The 27,215-nt window shown below is 43.7% G+C and overlaps 1 protein-coding gene, 1 non-coding gene and 1 pseudogene across 4 annotated transcripts; all 3 read right to left on the reverse strand.

Annotated features, from left to right (window-relative positions):
• Positions 1-548: 548 nt before the first annotated feature.
• trnar-ucu (transfer RNA arginine (anticodon UCU)) lies at positions 549-621 on the reverse strand. Its single transcript has one exon. It is a non-coding gene; the product is annotated as a tRNA-Arg (tRNA).
• A 460-nt stretch (positions 622-1,081) lies between these two features.
• On the reverse strand, positions 1,082-10,150 carry LOC115157404 (RNA-binding protein MEX3B). Of its 3 annotated transcripts, none has more exons than XM_029705618.1 (4): positions 10,024-10,150; positions 8,622-9,163; positions 7,119-7,375; positions 1,082-6,734 (listed from the first exon to the last, which is right to left on the reverse strand). In XM_029705618.1, the coding sequence occupies exons 2-4, from the start codon at positions 9,103-9,105 to the stop codon at positions 5,550-5,552; spliced, it is 1,926 nt and encodes a 641-aa protein (XP_029561478.1). In that variant the 5' UTR covers positions 9,106-9,163; positions 10,024-10,150; the 3' UTR covers positions 1,082-5,549. The 3 variants fall into 3 exon arrangements, with proteins under 3 accessions (XP_029561478.1, XP_029561477.1, XP_029561479.1); XM_029705617.1 differs by having other exon boundaries at positions 9,786-10,150; XM_029705619.1 differs by having other exon boundaries at positions 10,055-10,149.
• Positions 10,151-11,714: 1,564 nt separating this feature from the next.
• On the reverse strand, positions 11,715-15,798 carry LOC115157406 (methyl-CpG-binding domain protein 3-like; annotated as a pseudogene).
• Between the last annotated feature and the right edge of the window lie 11,417 nt (positions 15,799-27,215).

Consider the following 27,215-nt stretch of genomic DNA (forward strand, 5'->3'; position numbering starts at 1 on the left):
CATCATGTGGTGGAATGAGAGATGACAATGTGTCCAACTTGGGATAAAAGGGATAGTTCACCCATATTTAAAAGCTTCTCGTTTCATTACCTTGAAAGCAGTCTATGGACATTCATGCTTCAGTTTTGATAAACCTAACCCCTTGATAAACCTAAATTTCCAAACACCCCCAAATAAGCATTCTTAAAATGTCATGCCCTATCCCAGGGTTATTCAAAACTTACCCTACGCAGTGCTGACTACTGGGGTGTGTTCAGTTCGCTTCAACGTTTGCAATGAGAAACGCGTTTTAGTACGTTCTTGAACAGAGATACCTTTGCTCTGTTTGGTGGGTGTGCCTTGAAGCAATGAGTGATGTATTTAAAGGGCAACCCTTCCCGTTTTCAACTGGTCATTCAGTACAGCACCGTTCAATTGACCGTTCTACATTTACATTTAAGTCATTTAGCAGACGCTCTTATCCAGAGCGACTTACAAATTGGAAAATACGATAGCTTCAACATCTTTGTTACATGAACTGTCTTCTTCTTTCCCAAACTGCCTTCATCCACCCCAGATGGGACTCAAACCCACAATCCCTGGCTTAGAAGGCCAGTGCCTTATCCATTAGGCCACTGGGGTACCTTCTATTACGCTATGTACTGAACGCAGCCCTGTTTCGGCTCTTTCTGATAATTGCACCCACCTCGTGTTCCAGGTCTAAATCTGATTAGAGGGGAAGAACAACTGTCTAAGTTTAGACTGGTGGCCCAATTCTGATCGGTCAACAGACCAATTAGTGAAATAAAAGCCCAGAATTGGCTGCCTGTGTTAACACAGCCTGACTTGGTTGAAAGTGTGGAATGCAAGGTAACCTCCTACTAGTTACTACTCTACAGTCAAATTAAATTTTATTTGTCACATGCGCCAAATACAACGGGTGAAAATGTGAAAATGCTTACTAACAACCAACTATGCAGTTGAGAACATAAGAGTTAAGATTTACTTTAGTTAATTTGGTAAAGCATAAGGTGGTATTCAATTATGTGGTCTGACCATAAAGTAAGCTAGAGAGGTGAAAGAAAATGCAAACACAATAGGGTTATTGTTTTACAGTAAAAAAAGAAACCAAAAACAAGATTTTATTAAAGAAGCATAAAAAATAAAACTCTTGATACATTTCTCATAACCGTCAAGTCAGCTCAAATGATATGCGTATACAATTGTTCCGGCTCACGGTTAAAAGGTCCATAAACTTTCAAATAAAATATATTTCAATTAAAAAATGTATTCAATAATTTTCTCATTTTGTTATAAAATTGGCTATATGTAGTACACAGGAAATAAAGGAAAAAATATGGTAAATAAAAAATCATTTTGAAGTAATAAAAAAGGGTCACATTATTGTCTGGGATATTTAGGTAAGCAAATAAATTGTAAAAATAAAAATGTGTAAAAAGTTTTTCCCCTCTAATGCCTGATGGCTTGAAGACATGCATATGGTTAACTTACAAATAATTATACATGTTTTTAAAAACTACACTTAACTTCATTACTTAAGTCTGGTAACTTTTTTTAAAACGAGATCCCATTGATTGTATTCAGGGTATATACATACAAGTCAGGCCTGAAACCTTGTTTGCTGACGTAACATTTTGGTTCTGCATACAAAAAGAATTAAAGCAAAATAGAAAGGCAGAGTTTCAGGGGGAGTGGCTTGCCCAGATGGGCGTGGCGCTCTCTGGGCCCACCTCTGTCACAAAAAGGTCAGAGGTCATTCCTCAACGAGCCTCTATAAACCCTGTTTTCAAACCTAAAGGAGAGGGGCGAGGTTAAGTTCAGAAAAAAATACATCTGCAGAATATGAGAATATTCTGTACCTTTTAGCTGTTTGTTACTGTACATGACCATAACACTCTGGACTATGGGTAAAGAGTTTGCTAGTGAAACAACCAGACCAGATCCTACACCAGAACCACCTGGCAAATTCAACTATGGACATTAAGTGACAGAAGTCATGGGCAGTTCTGGAAAAAAGGGGCCCTTTTAAAATTGGCCTCCATTTAACACTAAAGGAGATTCACACAAACACTCACAGTCTAGCTGTTCCTTTAAAGACATGGTCACGTCCTCCCCTGCACCTAACTTGTCTGCAGGAGCAGAGAAAACTAAACGTTTGACATCAAGCCCAGCAGGGACGGGTTGCCAGTTTACACAGATCCATCACTCTCACGTTGAGGGGAGAGAGAAAGACCACGGGGTGGTCAGGGTTGTACAGTTCATTCCTAAAAGAGGAGCTGGAGAGGGGAGGCTGTGCCCCTGTGCTGCCCTACATGGCCGTTCCTTTTTTCGACAAACAGTATCTGTGTCAGTAGCAAGTTTGCACCAACGCATCATTAGAGTAGTCATCAGTGAAATGTGAGTCCTCAGTGACTACTAGCTCCACATCTGTGGACATGGAGGGTCCTTCAGTTTGGGGGAGATAGTGTATCTAAATGAGGAGGGTTGACTATTAGATTACAGATTAAGACGTCAAGCCGCTGTCCTCTTCACTTGGCTAGCTCATTTAGAGTCAGGCATCTTAAACACACAGAAGTGGTTTGGTTAAAAGTAGCTTGGCTTCAGCTCTGCCTATACCATGTGAAGTGTTCATTCTCTTGAAATGCATATTTTCCTTCTCCCTCCCTGAAGGCAGTCACTGATCTGAAGTGACCTTATTGCTGGGAACACCTGTCCACACATGGTAGATCACTGAATAGTACCTCAAGGTGTGAGGGGAGAAAGGAAGGCTGCAGTTGAAAAGTATTGGAACAGGGCCTTCTGTTCATTTGTTCACAGACGATGGACGTGAATTAGAAGAACTGGTACTAACAGGGTTGACCCCTGAGACAGCCCGGTGCTAACAGGGTTGACCCCTGAGACAGACTGGTACTAACAGGGTTGACCACTGAGACAGACCGGTACTAACAGGGTTGACCACTGAGACAGACCGGTACTAACAGGGTTGACCCCTGAGACAGACTGGTACTAACAGGGTTGACCACTGAGACAGACTGGTACTAACAGGGTTGACCACTGAGACAGCCCAGTGCTAACAGGGTTGACCACTGAGACAGACTGGTACTAACAGGGTTGACCACTGAGACAGCCCAGTGCTAACAGGGTTGACCACTGAGACAGACTGGTACTAACAGGGTTGACCACTGAGACAGCCCGGTGCTAACAGGGTTGACCACTGAGACAGCCCGGTGCTAACAGGGTTGACCACTGAGACAGCCCGGTGCTAACAGGGTTGACCACTGAGACAGCCCAGTGCTAACAGGGTTGACCACTGAGACAGCCCGGTGCTAACAGGGTTGACCACTGAGACAGCCCGGTGCTAACAGGGTTGACCACTGAGACAGCCCGGTGCTAACAGGGTTGACCACTGAGACAGCCCGGTGCTAACAGGGTTGACCACTGAGACAGCCCGGTGCTAACAGGGTTGACCACTGAGACAGCCCGGTGCTAACAGGGTTGACCAGTGTTCTATAGACGTAGACCGGAGAGAAAAGAACCAGCAACACATTCTGCAGCTGTTTGAACACATAGTGTCTGGAAGCCCTGGATGAAATAGCTACTAGCTGCCATATTGGATATGTTGATTACTCTCCCTGTTGTCACCAATGAGAATGTTAAACACCTGAACATGTAGTGTGTGTGCTCATAGGAAGCCCTGTTTTTAATCTTGTTTATCATGGCTTGTCTCATTCTATGAATACATCCGTACGTACGTTCAAAAGGCTACATACTACAACTGTGAACCGTACCGTCACAACAAAACCAACCTGTCCACATCATAGTTAAAAACACCATAGGAGAGAGAGAGGCAGTTGATGTGAACTTACTAGAAAGAAAATACACAGAAAATATATCTCCCAGGATGCCACTGCCGCTTGGGCAGGGTGATCCGGGGTTAGACTAGGAGAAAAAGAGCTTAGCTGGGGGATTTGAGGTGGGGGCTAAAAACATTACAATGTGTCGCTCAAGGTTTGCAGTGCACAGAGAGACGGCTCATTCGGACTGCCCTTAATACTGGGGACAGGGGCCGCCTCCTCTTAACCAAGATCCCTATTGGCAGAGACATTCCTGTGTGTGTGACATCACCAAGACCAATATTCTCCTGTTGGACTTCAACACACAAAGACAGAGAGACACAGACAGAGAGAGACAGACAGAAAGAGAGACACAGAGACAGACAGAGAGAGACAGAGACAGAAAGAGAGAGAAAGAAGTCAGGGGCAAACCGGGCCACAGTTTACAGTGAAAAAGCCAAAACCTATCTAAAAAATATTTAGCTGTCCAAAGCAAACTGTATCAGATAGAAGATCTGGGTGGACTGGGTTTAGTTTGTCATGTGGATGGCTAGGTGTCTACACTGAGCTCCACAAGGGGAAGAAAGAGGAATGGAGCCAAAAACAAGACATGTTTGTTTCAATTACACATTCTGTTGTCAGCTGAGCCTTCGACATGGAATACAACAGTAGGGTTTAATACAAGGCTCTGCTTCATTCAATCGAACCAGAAACAAAGCCCAACTCTGGAACTATTGAAGGAGAGAGGGGAGGGTAGAGGGTAGGGTAGAGGGGAGGGTAGAGGGTAGGGTAGAGGGGAGGGTAGAGGGGAGATAGGAAGAGAGGGTTTGAGAGAAACACAGACCAACAGGGACTGAGTAACTGACCTACGGCATTACTTCTGATATTTCTTAAATAACTTTCAACTATTATATTATTCCTATACTGGTCGTTAAAACCAAGACATTGAATAGCAGTTTCTGAACAGTATAAATATCTTAAGGTGTTTCAGTCTTCATTCATGACATCTATGAGGTCCCTCAGCCTGGTCTCATAGGTGTCTGTTTCTGTGACTGTTCCAGGCTCATACCACAATCCCAAAGCCTTTCCTTTACGTCACTATACTACAGCATGAGAGAGAGAGAGAGTTAGAGAGAACAGAGAAGACCAGAAAAACAGTGTTTCGTATCCTGTCAAAGAACATCGGAAAGAAACCAGAAAGGTGCAGGTCTAGGCAGCTCTGTCGAAAAATATCTGGTATTAATTACAAAAGTGGCAAAGGAAAAGGATTGTGAAAGAAGCAGGCAGAGATATCTGAAAACGCGACGGAATGAAAACGATACAGACAGGCAACCTAGAGGCTGAGCTAGGTCAGTCCTGAAGGCTTGTCCAGGTCAGAATGAAGGCCTGAAGAAAGATAAGACACAAGTCCACTGTGAAATCTCTTGATCCCAGCCCAACTGCTTCTGCAGAATCAACCAAAATCAGCCCGTCTGGAAATAATATTCATTATTACTAACATTATTCTTGTCATAGTTATTATAATTAAATCAACATCCGTATAGTGTCATTTCTAATATTGTAATCATTATAGCCCATCCTATTAGCAAAAGTTGTTGGTGTCTGTTCCTCCACAGTTGATGCCCCACTGCAGTTCTCTTGGATAGTCAGAGAGGAAAGAAAGGGATGTTTTTTAAGATGACACCTCCCCTCCCTGGTCTTTGGGTGGGGGGTTCATTAGGAGAAGATGCGGATGCACTGTGTGGCAGGGATGTGGCAGACAGGGCATTCGGGCTCAGCGGACTGGCAGATCTGTCCGGCGCAGTCCATACAGAAGAGGTTGTGGCCGCAGGGCACCAGGGCCGCTGTCACCTCGCTCTCAAAGCACACAAAACAGTCCCTGCTCCCACCCCCTGGCCCTACACCAATCAGACCTCCAGCCCCAGAGCCTGCCGCAGCCTTCAGCCGGCCCAGCATGCCAGAGGCCAGGCCCACTCCACTGCCCCCGCCCTCTGAGTCTGTGGGAGAGCCTCCGGGCAGGGAGGAGGCTGAGCAGGAGGAGTAACCGGTGGATGAGCCTCCGGAGCTAGATGCTCCAGAGATGGTCCCTGCACCAGTACCGCCCGACTGCAGCCATGAGAGGGCGCTGAGAGGGTCGCTCTGGGCCCGGCGGGCCATCGGATGATCTAGGGGTCCCACCACGGTGTCGGGGGGCAGGGTGGGGGACAGGCGGGGTGTGATGGCGCCTCCACTCAGGCCGCTGCTGTTTCGGCGGAGAGGTTGCTGCTGGGAGGAGCCTGGGACCTTCCCTCCTCCTCCATTGACGAAGGGTGCCCAGATGTTGGCGGCGCTGAACTCAAAGCCCAGCTCCTCAGAGGGGAGGCCAGGGGTGAACCCGCCTCCTCCTCCAGCGCTGCTGGAGCCTGTGCTGAAGGGGCTGGTGGGGCTGCCTCCCTCTGTGGCCCTCCTGGGGGCGCTGTAGCTCTCAGAGCCCATCCCTCCCTTGTGTTGGTGGTAGGAGGCCAAGGAGGACAGCTTCCTCCCAGATGAGTGGTGCATGGCCAGGGGGAGTGGCGGTGGTGGAGGGGGAGGCGGGGGTGGAGGGGCAGCATGGTGGTTGTTTGCCCGAGACCAGAGAGCAGCACCCAGCGAGCCCAGGCCCTCTAAGCTAACGTCGGTTCCGTTGGTGTGAAAGTCGTTGTCTCCCTGGAGGTCCACGAAGGCCCCGGTCCGCAAGGTGATGTGCGTCTCGATCTCCTCCCGGGCTCGGTCCACATTCTCTGGCATGCCCGTCACCTCGAACACAGGGTCCTTCTCCCGGCTGGGCGTCACGATGTAGGTGTGGGTCTGCTGCTGGATGCGCTTGATGGTCGCCCCCTTGGGACCAACCACTAACCCCACCACGCGGTACGGCACCCGAACCTGCACCACGGGAGGAAATAAGAGTAAGTTTTCCAGACCACGTGACCTGACCAGGTAAAACTATGGAAGAGGAAGTTACATAGTCATAAAAACAGATGATGAATCACAGTGTACTGGCAGAGCCGTAAAACAATATCAAGAACTGCCATTTAAATGGAACTGAACGGTTGCGAATTAAGTGTATGAAAGTAGAAGTTCGATATTATCATGACCTCTATTCAACCCATATTTGTATATCTCCACAGGTACTTGTGATGCTGGCTACTGGCAAAGGCTCCCTTGTCATGAAATAAAGATAACCATCTCAATGGAACTCACCTGGTTAAATAAACAACAAGCAAACAAAACATTAGGCTACTGTATCTCCCACTGTGGTTGTCATACCTGTATGGTGGTCTGTCCAGGCAGGTGTGGGGGTCCTGGGATTGCTCCCCCCGTCCCGGGTGCTCCTGTGCCTGTGGCCCCAGCCTTGCAGCGGGACGCCCGGATCATGGAGAAGTGCTCGGCCGCCGAGACGATCTCCCGCTTGGCCATCTCCACATCTTCCCTGCGCCCTGTCACGATGAACACGGGCTCCTCGCCCCTCACTGGGGTCTTTATGTAGGTGTTGGTCTTTGCACGCAGTGCCTTGATCTTACAGCCTGGGGCCGAGAGTGATGGAAAGGCGAGAAAGAGGGGAAATAACAATGTTGGCCAATTGTGTTTGGCGGAGTTGAGAATTAATCATTTTCAATAGGGTAATTTTGGTGTAAAGTAATGGTTGTTTCATAAACTGAAAATGAATAATACATAATATCAATAATATATAGCTACTGTGACTTTAACTTGATTGATTCAGAGAATAGGACTTTGTTGTGGACAAATGTTTACTAAACTGGTTAAAATAATAATCTGTCTGCACTGCATTCACTGGTTGACAAACAGCCTGGCAAAAAATATATATTCCATTATGTAGGCCTATAGCTTATTAGCCTCGTAGCATTTCTAATGCTAACCCAAGAACCGCTGCACTGTCTCTTTAAATATGGACAGGTCGCTCTCACCCACCAATAGGATGGGACGTGTGTGATGTCATTCGGGGAGGCAGAAAGCATGGCATTTTCAAACAAAGAGAACAATGCCATAACGTAGCCACAACGGCGCGCCAAGCATAGCCACTGAGTGTATGTTAACTAGTCAATATTGTGCGAAATGTGTGAGGAGAGAACATATGTGTGTATTTTGAAAAACGGCGGAGAGCGGTCGACTGGGCTGGATGCGGGGCGAAAACACCGCCCAGTCCCGTGTTCTGCGCGGCGGCCATCCCAACTGCCTCGCTTTAGGGCCGAGCATGAATTACACACAATTACTACAAATCTAATTTGAACGTGGACGTCAATATAAACACCCAGACATATTGTTTAAAATTGGTTACTTCTGTCGTACATATCGCTAAATTACTCGATAGGCTTCTTTTGTTTTGTGCAGCCTGCTAGACATGTCCAGACTCCCGACAATCTGCCGCTTTGTCTGACCCTCTCCCACCCCTCCCCCCTCCCCATGCACCACACACAACCAATAACATCTGTAGTTGGTTTAACACTGCTGTAAGGACATGCAAATAAGGCCAGTAAAATCATTCTATGTCTACATGTATTATGCGAATAAACAACATCCACTGTACACATCAATAACAACTCATAACACCACCAGACGCTGAGACATTTCACCACCCAAACAAAGGAAGGCGGTCTGGTGCATGGTCCTATGCATTCGTGGTTATAAGGGGTAGTTTGTAATAACTAGACCCTAACATCTAATAACGTTAGCTTTAATATCTTATGAACTAACTAGCGACGGCCAAACTATATAGGTAAACAAAAGTGGGGGAAAATACTGAATTCTTACCTTGTCTTCCCACTATTTCAGCAACGTGCTCGGAGCTGGGCACTGGTACGCATTCGGTCATGTTGACACTCCTCTTGCGATTGCAGATAATTGAGTTTTGTTCCCCGAGCATGGAGTGAGAGTGCGGGCCAGCCATGTGGTACCCGCCCGATCCATAGTACTCTGGAGACGGGGAGCAGGACGTCGGGGATTCCCGGGAGCCTCCTGGGTGCTCCAGCAACTGCAGGTTGACATAACCGCCGTTGCAATTCTCGGAGACCGGTCCCTGGTTCTCGTCGAGTGGGTCAACGTGCCCTCCACCACCACAGTCCACCTTCTCCAGGGCCATAAGTGACAGCTGGTCCAGGGCGAAGCGGAGAGCCTCCTGATGGCCCTCGCCCCGGGACTCCTGATCCGTCTCTCGGGGCAGGCTGACCCCGTTGTGCTGGCTGCTCACTACCATGTCGTGGTCCATAATCTCGGGGTGGAATAAGGGGCTAGGCATAGTCCCCGAGGATGAACATCCGATCTTGGGTCGCCTGTGGGTGTAAAAGCGCTCTTTTCTGGGAGAGGCAAACAAAGGGAGTTTCAGCACAAAACGTTTTGAGTCATGATAAGTTTTTAAAAACACACGAATGAAATGTACTAAAAGTTGTAAAAGCATTTGCTGTCATATAGCTAGTTAGTTCCATAACTAAATAGGTTAGTGTGTTGTTCTTCTTGGACGCCGTCCCCTTCAAGCCTCCTTTACTGCTTTGTCTGTGTTGTTGCATTCTGTCTCACTGTCTGGCAAAAATAGCCTGTGACTGATTGGTTATCTTGTTGAAATGTGCATCATACATATTTTAATAAGCCAATATTAAATATTCCATAACACTGAACAAGACTTGGTCATTCTATTTTGTCTATTCAATCGGTAACATCCCGAAAAGGGAGCATCACATTTGGGAAAGCGCTAATCTGTTGTTAGCTAGCTACAGTACGCTAGTTAGCAAACTAGCTAGTTCCACAGTTGAGTCAGTCACGTTGTCGTCCCCTTTGTTTGGGAGTACCACAGCTAGCTAACGTTAGTTGGAAAGCAAAGCACAAATACTTCAGCTAAATCATTTGTCTAAGCCAAATATTTTTTGTATTTTTTTTTTTTTTGGGGGGGGGGGGGTAAAAATATCTTGAAATTTACTTTACCCTTTGGCCAAATCCCGATTTTATTGAGTTCCTCTCTTATGATTCTTGAAGGAATGGTGAGTGGCGACCAGTGCGCTAATGCTAGCTAGCTCGCTAAATTGGGGGGCGTTGGAGAAAATGTTTAAAAACGAATGAGAAGGGACAGGCTGTTGATGAGAACCTATTCCAGCCGGATGTCGTTTAGCGGCCCATCATTTTTCGTATCGGTTCGTAGTCTATTACATTTCAATGCACATACCTCCCGAAAACTGTATCTGGATCTAGCTAACCTCTTTCTCTTAGCTGTTCCCTGGTCCGCCGCCTTTGTCTCGCCAGGCGCACGCCGCTCTGCCTGTCTCGCACAGAACTGACGTCATCCGCGACACAACAATGGGTTCAAAGGCCAAGGCACGCACGCACGTCGCGATCGATATTGTTATTTTATACCTCAGTGACTGTGCTGGTGGATCATTTTCCACATTGGAAATTGATAAAGCAAATTATAATTCGTCTGATGGTTCCGTGTCAGTTTTTGAAAACGTCGTGGGAAATTGACAGTTATTGATGCAAAGGTGGTGTCACAATTTACAGGTTAGGTAGAGTGGGTTATTGGGAAGATGGGGACAAAATAACCTATCAACCTCAACATTTTTGTCAAGGGTAGCAGTTCAAGATCACCAACTGTGTGTGAAGGTCTAGAGCGAAAGCAATGTCCCTGTTATTGTGTGGGTGCCTGTCAAGCCCTTGAGGTTGACCAAATGGGACAATAACTGAATAATAGATGCCAGATTCCATGTAGTCTCTAGAATAATACATTAATTATCCATTATTGATTGCCATGCAAACTCAAGCTTCAACTTCCGATGCACACATTGACCTACCTACAGAATCACTACGTAGCCTACAAAACCAGACAAGTCTGGTGAGTCTTCTCCGACTGCTGATCTCACATAGCAAGCATCTAAAAGAACACAGATGACAAAAGACTGCATTTATTTTTCTTACAGAAAAAAATTAATTGCTTGATGTTTTACCTACAACTTCTAAAACAGGCAATGGTAACAAATCCCTCTGAGGAAAAACAAAATGTTTTTTTTTACTACAAAGCATAATTTGAAAAATTGCATTTCATGGGGTCCTACTTTTTCAGACATCTTCATATGACAGTGAATGATCTTCCCATTCATACCTCAAATCAAGAACAGGTTAAGGTAAACATTTAATAGCATTTAAAACCGAAAAAATAAAATCCCAAATAGGCAACCATCTCAGAGTAATGGTGCAGTCAGCTGTCACATCTATTGACAGTTCAATGTAACATGAAACAACAATACATCTACAAAGATGAGAACAGATGAAATTAGCACCATTTTGAACTTATAGGAACATATGAGCCATGCAAACTCTGTGCAGAGCACCGCTCTTCACGACTATCCAGACTACATTGTTTGAAGAACACCAAACCAAATAAGATGGGGATAACAAGACCTATAGGATAAATCAGGTCATATGCTGCACGTTTATCTATGACTGATTCCTGATGCAACAGGTAGTGTTTTGCTAAGTCCATTTTGAGCCTCCAACTTATCTTACAGTATGTGGTCCCTTGCCCAATCTGTGCCCCTAATTCTCCACAAATGATAGTGGAACCAGGGCAACACAAGACAGAGCTAGATGGAACCTTTTAAATGGAATGGACTGAGTGGTGCCCCACAAACACACTGTTCTTCCCTCTCAACCCCCCCCCCCCCCCTCTCGCATGCACACAGACAAACGTTAACTCTGTTTCGACCTTTAACTTGCTAAGAGTATTCACAAAAGGTAAGACTACGTTGTCTAAAGCGCCATACATACTTGTCCACATTCCAGACAATTATTGAGGGTAAAAATAAGTGAATTGAAACTCTGAACTTCAAAGCCTTGTCTATGGTCTTAATTTTTTTCCCTTCTAAAATCAATTTAAATTGGTCGAAAATACATATGGATTCAATTGTAGTTGGCCGACTTCCAGGCAGAAAGACGTATGTGGAGGTCCCAGTGAGAGAGGATCCTTCATGTTGACTGATGCTAGTCAGATCCTGGTGAATATCCTGTACATGTATGGGTAGAAAACGGTGTTCCAAGCAGCCCTCTGTAGTATTTACCAACCCCGTAGGAGAGAAATGATCACAAGTAAATCAATACGTTTGTCTATAGCATGTTACTACTGGTATTGTCAAAGAATTATGTTAATGTTTTAATTCTGGACTTTACCCGTTCTCTCCCCATGTAAAGTATTATGAACAAACCCACAGAACACAACATTATAAAAGACAAAGTAACCTCGATCTATCCACTTCATTTCTATATTATACTGCTCTGCTGTACCTTGGCTATACGCCCTCCTGCTCGGTTTGCTCCTTCTTCAGAGCGTCTGCCTCATTGGTGGAGTCCTCTATGTGAACCAACATGTCCGCCATCAGAGCTTCCTCCAGCCTCCTTCTCACACTGTGGACCAGGTCCTCCTGCTTCCTACATACACCACATAGTGGGAGAGGGGTTAGGGAGCAATGATTGACGACAGTCCTCTTGGCAGGGTTAACTACAAGGCCCCACATTAGCTGGGTGTTGTTGTGCCCTACCACAGGGTTTATATGTGTACTCTACCGGACGTCGTCATCGGTAACCATGAAGGCCTTGCAGAGCGGCTGGGCGGTTTTTGAGCCAAACCCCAGGGTTCCTCTCCACGGCTGCGGTCAGCTGACCAGTGACAGGGGTGGGGCTGGTGTGCAGGGCGCTGGCGATTGCAGAGAGCAAGGTCTTGTCTGAACACACAGGCCCAACACCTGGGGACGGGGACATACACAGGGTCAGATAAAACCCAACAATTTTGTGTGTTTACATGTATATATTGAAACTCAAGTATTCGCTGCTGTGTGTACTCAACATGTAGGCCCCTGGGAAGGTCAGTGTACCTACCCTGTAGGCCCCTGGGAAGGTCCATGGTCTTCACCAGCTCTTCTGCAATGTCAATTGCACTCAGACCACTCAGCTTCCTCTCCCAAAACAGCTGAGGACCAACAGTGTGTAAACAACAACTAGACATTGGACTCTGCATGCAACACTTAATGTGATTCATAATTCATGGAAATTCATATATTTAAATTGCTGCCACTCAGAACATGTCAAAATGTTTAGCCACATTACAGGAATGATTTAACAAGCTTTGATTAAGCTTGTTAAATTGAGTGACTCATCCCAATAATAAGCTTTTGAGGGCTAGGCCAGAGTAGATGACTTCATCTCCCTACCATATTGCAGCAATAACAGTATCATTATATCACAACTAATAAGAGCCGAGTATCGCTGGACTCACCTGTCTTGGTTGGTCGACAGCCTTGTGGGGGTCTGTCTTCACTTTGTTGCTAGGGTGATTGGTCACCTTGGTGATGGGCTGTTTAAAGATAGATGCTGTCTGTCTGACTGGTAAGGTCGTGTTCAGGTCCGGCTTAACCTTCAACACAGAAACAGGGATCATTGTTTAAAGGTCAAACAGATTACACATGATCCTGGTCTACAAAGCCCTCTCTCACCTTGATCTGATGGTTGTTGTTGTCATAGCGATGCTTGTGCCGGTTCCTTTGAAGCTTATTCATGAGCATCCTTCCTGCACGGGGTTCAATGGCGTGCACCTCCATGGTGTTGCCCAGGTAACAAGCTAGCTGGGACTTGCTCAGGAATCTCTTTCCAGGGTCACTAAATGAGGCAGTAAGACAGGACAGCAAAAAAAACATTAGCATTGAAATGAGGCGATAACCCGAGGGCAGCTTATCAGCAACCTGCAGTTACAACTTTAATGAGGGCACTGAGGACAAAACAATAACGGGTTAATTTTGATTAAACGTCATGAACAGTCAAAATCATGTTTTTTCATGAAATTTGATATTTTAAGGAAGCCAGCTCAAAGTATGATGACCAAAGTATGAAAAATTATTGTTGCTTTATTTATATAAAAAAAATACTTTCTCCCCCAATTGGTAGATGCACCGATGGGACAAGTCTAACTCCCGTACGACCTCGGGAGAGGCGAAGGTCGAGAGTAATGCGTCCTCTTGACACACAGCCGCACCAATGTCGGAGGATACAACTGGCGACCGTGTCAGCGTGCATGCGCCCGGCCCACCACAGGAGTCGCAAGAGCGCCATGGGACAAGGACATCCCGGCCAGCCAATTGAGGCGATAACCTCCCCTAACCTGGACAATGCTGGGCCAATTGTGAGCCTCCTCATAGGTCTCCCGGTCCCATGTGCTGTGAACCGCATCACAAGAGACATTCCAAACTGGAGCTGTATTCAAAAAAATCTTGATATCTTGAAGCGGCAGGTAACCTAGTGGTTACAGCGTCGAATCCCCGAGAGACAAGGTAAAAATCTGTCGTTCTGCCCCTGAACAAGGCAATTAAACCACTGTTCCTAGGCCGTCATTGTAAATAAGAATTTGTTCTTAACTGACTTGCCTTGTTAAATAAAGGTAAAAAACAGATGAAACTTCATTGTTGTTTGAGTTGATTTCTGTATCACCAAATTAGCTTGAGATGGTTTTACTGCAACACTGCATACAAGTTGCTTGACATAGGTGTTTCAAAGAGCTGTCAGTCAAAGCGAACTCATGAATGTAAAAAGCACCCTCACCAAACTTAAAACTTATTTTAAAACTTACTTGTAGTTAACCATGAGGAAAAAAAGTACTTTTCAGAAAGACTGTTCAGAAACTTGAATAATTGTTATTGCAGTTCAGGAAACTATCATTAATGCATAAAACATATGAGTTGCATAGTTTGATTTTTTTAAAAGAGCCTTGTATTGGAGAAAAAAGGGGCTTTCGTGAAAACACACTTGACTTTTCCCCTCCCTTACTAGCTCTTACTTCGCTGAAAGCTACTTTATTGAGGAGAAATGTACTTACTATGACTGATGTGGTTGTCCCACCTAGCTATCTTATAATGAATGCACGAAGTCACTAAATGACTACAATCAAGTAAATGTTAGTTAGAGCCTCAGCCTGCAAAAAAACATCAGTAAACGACTTAGTTAGCTAGCTTTCCTAGCTAACCAACAACAGGTTATACCCTCACAATACTGTATTAGCTAGAAACTCCACATCATGTGAATCAATGAACACAGATGTAAACATTGACCGTTTTCACAAGCGTCAACAGCGCGATGTATCATGGGTAAATGTGACTATCTACTAATAATAGAGTAGTTACGACACACGGTGATTTGTTTGTCAGTCTCGAATGTTAAACGCACCCAAAAGACTCGTGACCGACAGCTACTTGCTAATTAACGTTAGCAGAAACAATTACATGTGTGATCACCTGCTACGGGAGGGCTGATAGTTTGTTAATAACAAACGATGGCTAGTAAGCGAACGTTAGCAAATCGATGCAATCTGGAGACGGTCTTTCAACTTTGTTAGTTTTAGCTAGTAAAAGGACGATTTCTTACTTTAGTGGCCAGCCAGCCAGCCAGACAGCTAGCCAGCCAGACAGCTACCAGGCTACTGCATCAAGTAACAATAATGCCAGCTAGCTACCAGGCTACTGCATCAAGTAACAATAATGCCAGCCAGCTACCAGGCTACTGCATCAAGTAACAATAATGCCAGCCAGCTACCAGGCTACTGCATCAAGTAACAATAATGCCAGCCAGCTACCAGGCTACTGCATCAAGTAACAATAATGCCAGCCAGCCAGCCATACATACATACATCCATCCATCCATACTTTCCCTAATGATAACTATAAAGCTTTTCCTGCAGACTTCGATAATGTCTACCGTCTTTTTGCTTACTACTTGTCCTTCTCAATACTACTTTGAGCAATTCGTTTAAAACCAACCTTTTTCTCTCCATGCTTGTTGCAGGTTATGATTGCTGGATATTTGTCGATTAGGGAATCTGCATAGGATAGAAAAATGAGTCTCGAAATATTTGTTGTGGATCTTTCTGTTCAGCTGCCCTCTCCAACATGGTGTAATTGCAGACTGCAATTCGGGGCGTTTTTTTTAATCCGGACACGCCCATTAGTGCATGTATTTATCAGTCTTTGATTATCAAGAAACTCATTGATATCAGGAAACGCCTATTGTTGCCTGCCATTGGTCGGTCCGTTGATACCTGCCATTGGTCGGTCCATTGATACCTGCCATTGGTCGGTCCGTTGATACCTGCCATTGGTCGGTCCATTGATACCTGCCATTGGTCGGTCCATTGATACCTGCCATTGGTCAGTCCATTGATACCTGCCATTGGTCAGTTCCTGCACGGTCCCACGCATAGCTAAATCATCGTTTCTTTGGTTCAATGGTGCCAGGCTGTTTATATCAGGGAGATTTCCGGAATTCTGATGTCTCCTTTTAAAATAATGTATTAGATATTATAGGAATTTGACAGTCTGTGGATGGCACATGGTGTAACAATGTTTGTCAGAATGAGCATTTAGGATTTTTTACCGCGATAAAACAGCACTAGTAAACTTGACATTTACTCTTGTCCAACACCTCAATCTTATTGCACGCTAGCAGATACCGATAGACTTCCACTTCCAGCCATTGCGCTAACGCTAGTTAGCATTGGCTTGCGAAAATACCTATAATTTCCAGTGGTGTAAAGTACTTAAGTAGCACTTTGAAGTATTTTTGCTTAAGTATTTTTGGGGGGTATCTGTACTTTACTATTTTTTATTTTGACAACTTTTACTTCTCTACATTCCTAAAGAATAGTATGTACTTTTTACTCCATACATTTTCTTTGACACCCAAAAGTATTCCTTACATTTTGAATGATTAGCTGGACAGTAAGTTGGTCTAATTCAAACACTTATCAAGAGAACATCCCTGGTCATCCCTACTGCCTCTGATCTGGTGGACTCACTAAACACATGCTTCGTTTGTAAATTCATGTCTGAGTGTTGGAGTGTGCCCCTGGCTATCTGTAAAAAATAAAATGGTGCCCTATGGTTTGCTTAAAATAAGGAATTTTAAGTGATTTATTCTTCTACCTTTGCTATTTAAGTATATTTGAGCAATTACATGCATTTCTGATACTTAAGTATATTCAAAACCAAATACTTTTGGACATTTACTCATGCAGTATTGCACTGGGCAACTTTTAAGTCATTTTCTATTAAGGTATCTTTACTTTTAGTCAAGTATGACAATTGGGTACTTTTTCCACCACTGCTAATTTCATTCATACTGGACAGACATAAAAAATGGTATCCAGGAGTTCATCTCTCTGGGGAAGGAGATAAAGTGCCTCATTGACAAAATCCCAAAGTATCTCTTTAGCAGTAATACAGTTTGAATGACCGTTCAAAGTTGAAAACATTAACACAGTCTAACATGGAAAAAACTAGAATTAGACTGTGTATGTGTGTGAATTTCTGGCAAAGTGAGAGGTTATAACTCTGGTGCCTTCAGCTATCCTCAGCTAGAAACCTCACCATCTTAAAACATGATCTCTAAACGTGATGTATTGGTAAACTCTGATCGCCGTCTCTCCATTTTTCATCAAAAGGTGTGTAAACTGCATTTACCCTCCACTACACCACTGATCTCTACAGTATAAAAATACTGAACAAAAATAGAAACACAACATAAAGTGTTGGACCCATGTTTCATAAGCTGAAAAAATAAGATACCAGAAATGTTCCATACTCAAAAAAAACATTCTCTAAAATGTGTTTACATCCCTGTTAGTGAGCATTTCTCCTTTACCAAGATAATCCATCCACATGGACAGGTGTGGCATATCAAGAAGCTGATTAAACAACATGATCATTACACAGTTGCACCGTGTGCTGGGGACAATAAAAGGTCATTCTAAAATATCCAGTTCTGTCACACAACTCAATGCCACAAATGTCTCAAGTTTTGATGGAGTGTGAAATTGGAATGCTGACTGCAGGAATGTCCACCAGAGCTGTTACCAGAGAATTGTACATTCATTTCTCTACGTCGTTTTAGAGAATTTGGCAGTACGTCCAACCGGCATCACAACCGCAGACCACGTTTACGGCATTGTGTGGGCGAATGCATTTGAATGCACAGAAATACCGTGACGAGATCCTGAGGATCAATGTGAGGCCCATTTTTTGAAGGTATCTGTGACCAACAGATGCTTATCTCTATTACCAAGTCTATTACCAAGTTAGGGCCTTCAATTGACTGATTACACACACAACCTTGACTAGTTCAACAGTTTGGGGTCACTTAGAAATGTCCTTGTTTTTGAAAGAAAAGCACATTTTTGTCCATTAAAATAACATCAAATTGATCAGAAATACACTGTAGACATTGGCAATATTATGACTATTGTAGCTGGAAACGGCAGATTGTTTATGGAATATCTACAGAGGCCCATTATCAGCAACCATGGCACGTATGTTCCAATGGCACGTTGTGTTAGCTAAGAGGACAAATACATTAGTGTGTCTAGTTTGAGAAACAGACGCATCAAGTCTGTCAGTTTCATTTAATAGTGCCCGCAAAACACCAGTCTCAACATCAACAGTGAAGAGGCGACTCCGGATGCTGGCCTTCTAGGCAGAATTCCTCTGTCCAGTGGCTCTGTTCTTTTGCCCATCTTAATCTTTTAGCTTTATTGGCCAGTCTGAGATATGGCTTTTTCTTTGCAACTCTGCCTAGAAGGCAGATGTGCTATTGGAACACAGGAGTGATGGTTGCTGATAAAGGGCCTCTGTACGCCTATGTAGATATGTTTTTTTTAAATTTTTATTAAATCAGCCGTTTCCAGCAACAATAGTCCATTTCAACTTTACAATGTCTACACTTTATTTCTGATCAATTTGATGTTATTTTAAAAAGGACAAAAACAAGAACATTTCGAAGTGACCCCAAACTTTTGAACGGTAGTGTATACAGTAGCAGTCAAACGTTTGGACACACCTACTGATTCAAGGGTTTTTCTTTATTTTGACTATTTTCTACATTGTAGAATAATAGTGAAGACATCAAAACTATGAAATAACACATATGGAATCATGTAGTAACTAAAAAAAAAAAGTGTTAAACAAATGAAAATATATTTTATATTTGAGATTCTTCAAAGTAGCCACCCTTTGCCTTGGTGACAGCTTTGCACACTCTTACCATTCTCTCAGCCAGCTTCATGAGGTAGTCACCTGAAATGCATTTCAAGTTAATTTGTGGAATTTCTTTCCTTCTTAATGCATTTGAGCCAATCAGTTGTGTTGTGACAAGGTAGGGGTGGTATACAGAAGATAACCCTACTCGGTAAAATACCAAGTCCATATTATGGCAAGAACAGCTGAAATGAGCAAAGAGAAACGAGTCCATCATTACTTTAAGACATGAAGGTCAGTCCGTATTATTTTAAGAACTGAAAGTTACTTCAAGTGCAGTCGCAAAAACCATCAAGCGCTATGATGAAACTGGCTCTCATGAGGTCCACCACAGGAAAGGAAGACCCAGAGTTAGCAGTTACACTTATCCTGCAGAGTTAAACTTAGAGTTACCAGCCTCAGAAATTGCAGACAAAATAAATGCTTCACAGAGTTCAAGTAACAGACACATCTCAACATCAACTGTTGAAGGCCTGCGTGAATCAGAGAAATCACTACTAAAGGACAACAACAATAATAAGAAGAGACTTGCTTGGGCCAAGAAACACGAGCAATGGACAGTAGACTGGTGGAAATCTGTCCTTTGCGCTGATGAGTCCAAATGAGATTTTTGGTTCCAGCCGCTGTGTTTTTGTGAAATGCAGAGTAGGTGAATGGATGATCTTCACATATGTGGTACCCAACGTGAAGCATGGAGGTGTGATGGTGTTTTGCTTGTGATACAGTCAGTGATTTATTTAAAATTCAAGGCACACTAAACCAACAAGGCTACCACAGCATTCTGCAGTGATACGCCATCCCATCTGGTTTGCCCTTAGTGGGACTATCATGTTTTTCAACAGGACAATGACCCAAAACACCTCCAGGCTGTGTGAGGGCTATTTGACCAAGAAGGAGAGTGATGGAGTGCTGCATCAGATGACCTGGCCTCCACAATCACCTGCCCTCAACCCAATTGAGATTTGGGATGAGTTGGACTGCAGAGTGAAGGAAAAGCAGCCAACAAGTGCTCAGCATATGTGGGAACTCCTTCAAGGCTGTTGGAAAACCATTCATGAAGCTGGTTGAGAGAATGCAAAAGTTTGCAAAGCTGTCATCAAGGCAAAGAGTGCCTACTTTGAAGAATCTCAAATATATTTTGTTTTGTTTAACACTTTTTTGGTTATTACATGATTCCACCATTTGTGTTATTTCATAGTTTTGATGTCTTCACTATTATTCTACAATGTAGAAAGAAAAACCTTGAATGAGTCAGTGTCCCCAAACTTTTGACTGGTACTGTATTTCTAAACACTTGTCTTATGCACTAGTTATGAATAGATGATACTGAGATTCATGGTGACGCAGGAAAACGCACTCACCTACCTGGCATGGTACATTATCTCTCATGCAGACTTCTCCAGTGTCATCAGAAGCAAACAAATTCAATAATAATACATATTATTTTAAGTCTCAGCCAACTTTATTGCTTCAGTCCAATCACATCAAACTGTATTATAATCTCTCAGTCTTAGTTGACAGACACTTCAGTTTCATAGTACTTGGATCAGTATCCTCTCTTCACGGAAAGAGGGAGGGAGTCAGAGTAGAAGAGAAAGAGAGTAGGAGGAGACTATTGTCGTTCCCTTTTCTTATGACTTGCAGCCTGGTGTCTCTTAAGTTTGTCTAGTCCAAGTGCAACGAGTGCAACTGTAGGGGATCTAGCAACCTTTCGGTTACTGGGCTAGGCCACTGGGCTACCTGCCGCCCCAAGGTCTTGATGAGAGGTTGATTTGTTAAATCAGGTGTGTTAGTGCTGAACTGGAACAAAAGTCTGCCCAATGCAACTCACCTCCCATTCAGAGACAGATCCCTCAGTATGAAGAGAAAACATACCAACTGACATAAAACTACTGTATTGTGAATAAATATCAGTGACATCACAGGGTCAGAGGTAATGAACTGGTTTGGAATGCTGCTACAAACTGATTTACAGGGTGACAATCTCATCTCCTATTGTGTGTTTAGAGAACTAATGAGAAAAGGAGAAGACTTTCACCCAAGGGTTGGTGTCTCACAGGGACGGAGAGGGATGTGTAGCTGATGGACTTTAGTTTGGTCCAGGGGTGTGTGTGTGTGTGGAGCTGATAGACTTTAGTTTGACCCAGGGGTGTGTGTGTGTGTGGAGCTGATAGACTTTAGTTTGACCCAGGGGTGTGTGTGTGTGTGGAGCTGATAGACTTTAGTTTGACCCAGGGGTGTGTGTGTGTGTGTGGAGCTGATAGACTTTAGTTTGACCCAGGGGGGTGTGTGTGTGTGTGTGTGTCGAGCTGATAGACTTTAGTTTGACCCAGGGGGGTGTGTGTGTGGAGCTGATAGACTTTAGTTTGACCCAGGGGGGTGTGTGTGTGTGTGTGTGTGTGTGTCGAGCTGATAGACTTTAGTTTGACCCAGGGGTGGGTGGGTGTGTGTGTGTGTGTGTGTGTGGAGCTGATAGACTTTAGTTTGACCCAGGGGTGTGTGTGTGTGTGTGTGTGTGTGTGTGTGTGTGTGTGTGTGTGTGTGTGTGGAGCTGATAGACTTTAGTTTGACCCAGGGGTGGTCCCGTGAACCTCCATGGGCGTTTCGTTTGGCGAAGATGTGGTTGCAGAGCTCACCCAATGGCGCAAACTGGGCCACACCCTTATCACCTTCCTGATCTCTACATCTATCTCCTGTAAGGAGGGAGTAAGGAAAGTACTTGGGCCACCTGTGTACCTTGATCTCCTCCACAGAAGCCATGTTGGACACCATGCATTCCTTCAGCATAGTGATGGGGTCACTCATACTGCAAACTTCCTGGATCTCCTCACAGGTACAGTAGCTACAGGAAGTTACATCACACACAGGAAGAGGGGTTAAACCTGATTTGCAGGGTTCAGATCTAGCCCCTGGTCAATGAGAGAGAGAGACACAGAGCCCTGGAAAGGAAGCAGTGCTGGAGTATTGAGATGCATCCTAAACCAACACTGCACTGAGGAGTGTCTAGACAGGCTAAAACAGGGAGTGAGGGAGTGGCAACAAGGAGCTGGGTAAGGCTAAAACAGAACAGAGTAAGGGAGGAGAGAGAGAGAAGTGAGGGAGAGGGAGTCAGGTGTCAGAGAACACTTCTCACCTGACCCTGGGGGTCACTCATGCTCTGTCCATGGTAATGTTTGGTCTCCAGCGCCATGACAATAGGACCCTGCCAGAGAGGTTTCCAAACCAAGAGACTCAACAAGGCAGCCAACACTGCCATATCACTGCTGAAAAGCCTGATCAGGGATTTCTACTGGAGCAGCAGTTTCTCAGCATCTTCCTACATCTATGCTCTCTGGCCCTGCAGCACACCAGAAGTGGTTAAACGGGGAACAGTTGCAGCTCTGTACTGGAGTCTCTTCCATAGAGTGTGTCTATGCTGGTCACATAGCCTCCCTCTGTCAGGGAAGAGACACTGGTGTGATACTAGAAGCTGATCACTACTCTGTCAGGGAAGAGACACTGGTGTGATACTAGAAGCTGATCACTACTCTGTCAGGGTAGAGACACTGGTGTGATACTAGAAGCTGATCACTACTCTGTCAGGGAAGAGACACTGGTGTGATACTAGAAGCTGATCACTACTCTGTCAGGGAAGAGACACTGGTGTGATACTAGAAGCTGATCCTCTAAGATTAGATTGTCTGACACAAAGTGATTCTTAAAACTCTTCAAGCTCTTAAATCAGTTATAACTTTCTCATCTACACGGATATGGTTTTTAGTCGTATACGCCAATTACACACCTGGCTTAAGGGATACTGCTGCACGATGGGAATTCCATTTGTGGATAACTTTGCAGCTTTTACAGACCGACCAGGTCTATTTCTTCGGGACAATTTACATCTTAACAGGTATGGCTCCAGCATCCTCTCCACCAACATGTCTCTTACTCTTGCCTCATGTAGAGCCTTTGATACCTGACGTTGTGTATTTTCGGGGGTTGACTTTTGGGATTGTACGCTCCCCTATCAGACTACGTTCAATGCTCCTCTCCCAGTTTCATTAATTAGTCCCTCAATTGCAAATATGGAACAAACTACAGTTAACAACCTTTCTGCAATTCCTAGATTATTGTCCAATCACCGTATTGCGAATACTACTCACATGCAGAGAGGTATTGTTAGTAGTAATCTTGTCCCCATAAAATTGAGCTCTGTCAATAGCTCATGGTTTATTGCTCATCCAGTGCAGCTTCAGGTGCTACCTTGGATACTCCATCTGATATGAATTCCTGTAGCAATGGCATTGGAATAATTAATTTGAATGCTAGAAGCCTGATACAAAAGTTGGACTTTATTGAAATTTTGGTCTCACAATCAAATGTTGACGTATTGGTTGTATCTGAATCGTGGCTGTGTGATTCTGTGCCTGATTCAGATGTTCAGTTGATTGGGTACAATATTTATAGAGCTGACAGAGTTGGTAGAGGTGGTGGTATCGCGATTTATGTGAAATGCTGCCTAAATGTTTCTGTGTCCATATCAACCTCTGTCCCAAAGCAATATGAATGTCTAGTTTTAAATTTGGTACTTGGTAATAATGCTCGTTTAACTCTAGGAGGGGTATATCGCCCCCCCTCAGCTCCTCCTTGTACTCTATGCAAATTATCTGATATACTGTCTAATTATGCAAACTCTGAATTACTGATTTTGGGAGATTTTAACCTTGATTGGCTTTCACCAGTATCCGATAAATTAAAAGACATTTGTACTGAGCTAAATCTAACTCAGCTGATAACTAAACCAACCCGTCCCAACTTTAAGAACCCAGTAAAATCTACTCTACTAGACATTATTCTAACAAATACCCCCCATAAATACACAGCCAGTGGGGTTTTTGCAAATGATATCAGTGACCACTGCCCTATTGCTTGTATTAGAGATACCAGGCTGAAACACTCTGATCCCTGTATAATCTCTAAGAGAAATTAGAAATATTTCTCACAGCAAGCTTTTACCCTTGACTTATATCACTCTGAGTTTTTATCCACTTGCTGCTTTCTGGACCTGGTTTTAGCCCTTGCTTTTTTCTCTTCTATTGTTACCTCTATGTCTGATAAACATGCCCCGCTTAAGAATCACAGAGTAAGAAACCGAACCAGTTCTTGGTTCTCTCCTGAATTGTCAGGTCTTTTCCTGCAAAAGAATCGGGCCTGGGCCTTGGCGAGGAAAACAGGTACTCCAGCTGATTGGCTGTTTTTTAGGCAATTGAGAAATAAATGTACTGCAGCTGTCAAAAAGGCAAAATCAAATTACTTCCTTAATGCTATGACAGATTCTGCAGGAGATCCTGCAAAATTCTGGAAAACCGTTAATTCACTGAAACGGGGGAATTCTGCTGTTTCTCTTCCTAAGCAAATTACCTCAGATTCCTGTATCCTAAGTGAAAAAAATGATATTTGTGATGCTTTTAATAAGCATTTCATCTCTGCTGGTTTTTTATTTGAAAGGAAAAGTGGCCATTGTGGCACTGGCCAGTTAGTTGATTTTTCGTCTTGCTTTTCAACCGTTACTCTGAAAAATGGTAACCCTGTTTTTAGTTTCCAGAAAATAACCGAAGCAGAGGTTCTAGCTGCCCTGTGTGCCATTGATACTAAGAAATCCTTAGGCGCTGACAATTTAGACCCGTTCTTACTTAAGTGTGCTGCACCTATCATTGCTGGTTCAGTGACACACATTTTTAATCTAACATTAAGCACATGAATTATCCCTAAGGTGTGGAAAGCAGCTTTTGTTCTGCCATTACATAAGGGAGGTGACGGTAGTGATTTGGATAACTATCGACCCATCTCTAGGCTCCCTTGTCTGGCAAAGATCCTAGAATCTATAGTCAACAAACAGTTACAGTCTTTTCTTTCTGCTAACAATATTCTTAGCACCAATCAATCTGGTTTTAGATCTAAACACAGTACCACATCGGCCACTATGCTTGTTGTAAATGATATTGCAAATGCCTTAGATGATAGAAAGCACTGTGCTGCGTTGTTTGTAGATTTGTCAAAAGCTTTTGACACTGTAGACCATGCTATCCTTTTGAGTAAGCTGTCATCTATAGGAGTGGGCACGGATGCCTGCCGATGGTTTTATGACTATCTTAAAGATAGAACTCAGGCCGTCATGGTCGACGGGGTCAAGTCTGACTCCTTACAGTTACTTAAAGGGGTCCCTCAGGGTTCAATAATTGGCCCACTATTGTTCTCACTTTATATAAACAACATTGGTGATGATGTCAGATATTGTAAATTCCATTTATATGCAGATGACACAGTGATGTACTCTATTGCTCCAACAGCGGACCAAGCATTAATGCAGTTGGAGTCTGATTTTAGGATACTACAGGGGTCTCTTTTACAGCTTAAACTTGTTTTAAACGCTAAGAAAACAAATGTCATGTTTTTTTCTAGGTCTAAACTCTCAGTTAGAAACACTTTTGTAATCACTAGCTTGGATGGTACTCAAATCAAACAGGTCTCTGCATATAAATATTTAGGGGTATGGTTAGATGATAGGCTTTCTTTTAAAAAACATGTTACTGAATTGGGAAAAAAGCTCAAATTCAAGATAGGGTTCCTTTATAGAAACAGGGCTTGTCTGTCCTTTGTAAATATAAAACAAATTGTGCAGGCTACTTTTATGTCCGATTTAGATTATGGTGATATTATCTATATGCATGCATCGGCAAACACATTAAAACCACTGGATGCTATTTACCATTGTGCACTCAGGTTTATCACGGGTGATAGTTACAAAACTCATCACTGTATCCTTTATCAACATGTGGGTTGGGCCTATCTATCTGTGAGGCGAGAGCAACATGCTCTCTTGTTTATTTATAAAGCACTTCTTTTAAAACTACCTCCATATATATCATCATTAATTTCCACTAGATATACAAATTTTAAAACCAGATCACAGATGTGGATTACATTAGAGACTCCTGCGGTCTCCACAGAGTTGGGTAGGACTGCCTTCAGATCCTTTGCGCCTTATTTATGGAACAAACTGCAGATCCAACTTAAGTTAGAGACTCTGGTGTCCCTTGCCCATTTTAAAAATGTTATGGAGGATCAATATGATGTTGTCTGTGATTGTTTCTGTTGAATTGTGTCTTTGTTTTGTATGTTTGAAATGTTCTCGTCTGTATGCCTAAAACTGTACATGTCAACATGTTTACACAGGGCACAGCCGTAAAAGAGATCCAGGTCTCAGTCTGTTTTCCCTGTTAAAATAAAGATTAAAAAAAAAAAAAAAAAAAAAAAACTCTCATCTGTGAGCCAATCAGAACTCCTCTTCTCCAGCTCTACAACCAATCATAGTTCACCTTCCCGGCTCTGCAGTGAGCCTGATGACCTCCCTCACACACAGAACAGTCATGCCGTCCACCTGTACTCAGAGACAGGAAGGTCTATATGGTGCATTCGGAAAGTATTCAGACCACTTCACTATTTCCACATTTTGTTACAGCCTTATTCTAAAATGTATTAAATTCATTTTTCCCTCATCAAACTACACACAAAACCCCATAATGACAATGCGAAAACAGGTTTTTAGAAATGTTAGCAAATTTATTACAAATAAAAAACAGAAAAACCTTATTTACATATGTATTCAAACCCTTTGCTATGCGACTCAAAAAAGTTGTAGAAAAATCTGAGCTCAGGTGCATCCTGTTTCCATTGATCATCCTTGAGATGTTTCTACAGCTTGATTGGAGTCCACCTGTGGTAAATTCAATTGATTGGACATGATTTGGAAAGGCACACACCTGTCTACATAAGGTCCCACAGTTGACAGTGTATGTCAGAGCAAAAACCAAGCCATGACGTCGAAGGAATTGTCTGCAGAACTCAGAGACAGGATTGTGTCGAGGCACGGATCTGGGAAAAGGTACCAAAACATTTCTGCAGCATTGAAGGTCCCCAAGAACACAGTGTCCTCCATCATTCTTAAATGGAAGAAGTTTGGAACCACCAAGACTCTTCCTAGAGCTGGCCAGTCGGAGCAATGGCCAGTCGGAGCAAGGGCCTTGGTCAGGGAGGTGACCAAGAACCCGATGGTCACTCTGACAGAGTTCCTCTGTGGAGATGGGAGAACCTTCCAGAAGGATAACCACCTCTCCACCTAAAGGACTCTCAGACCATGAGAAACAAGATTCTCCGGTCTTATGAAACCAAAATGTAACCCTTTGGCCTGAATGCCAAGCGTCACGTCTTGAGGAAACCTGCACCATCACTACGGTGAAGCATGGTGGTGGCAGCATCATCA

This window comes from Salmo trutta, chromosome 21, assembly GCF_901001165.1.
Source record: "Salmo trutta chromosome 21, fSalTru1.1, whole genome shotgun sequence".
Classification (NCBI taxonomy): domain Eukaryota; kingdom Metazoa; phylum Chordata; class Actinopteri; order Salmoniformes; family Salmonidae; genus Salmo; species Salmo trutta.

Excerpts from the sequence above, each read along its gene's own strand:
- LOC115157404 (XM_029705618.1), bottom strand. The coding sequence starts at position 9,105 with ATGCCTAGCCCCTTATTCCACCCCGAGATTATGGACCACGACATGGTA. Across the intron at positions 7,376-8,621 it reads TGAAATAGTGGGAAGACAAG|GCTGTAAGATCAAGGCACTG; the intron begins GTAAGAATTCAG and ends TCTCGGCCCCAG. Across the intron at positions 6,735-7,118 it reads CTGGACAGACCACCATACAG|GTTCGGGTGCCGTACCGCGT; the intron begins GTATGACAACCA and ends CCCGTGGTGCAG.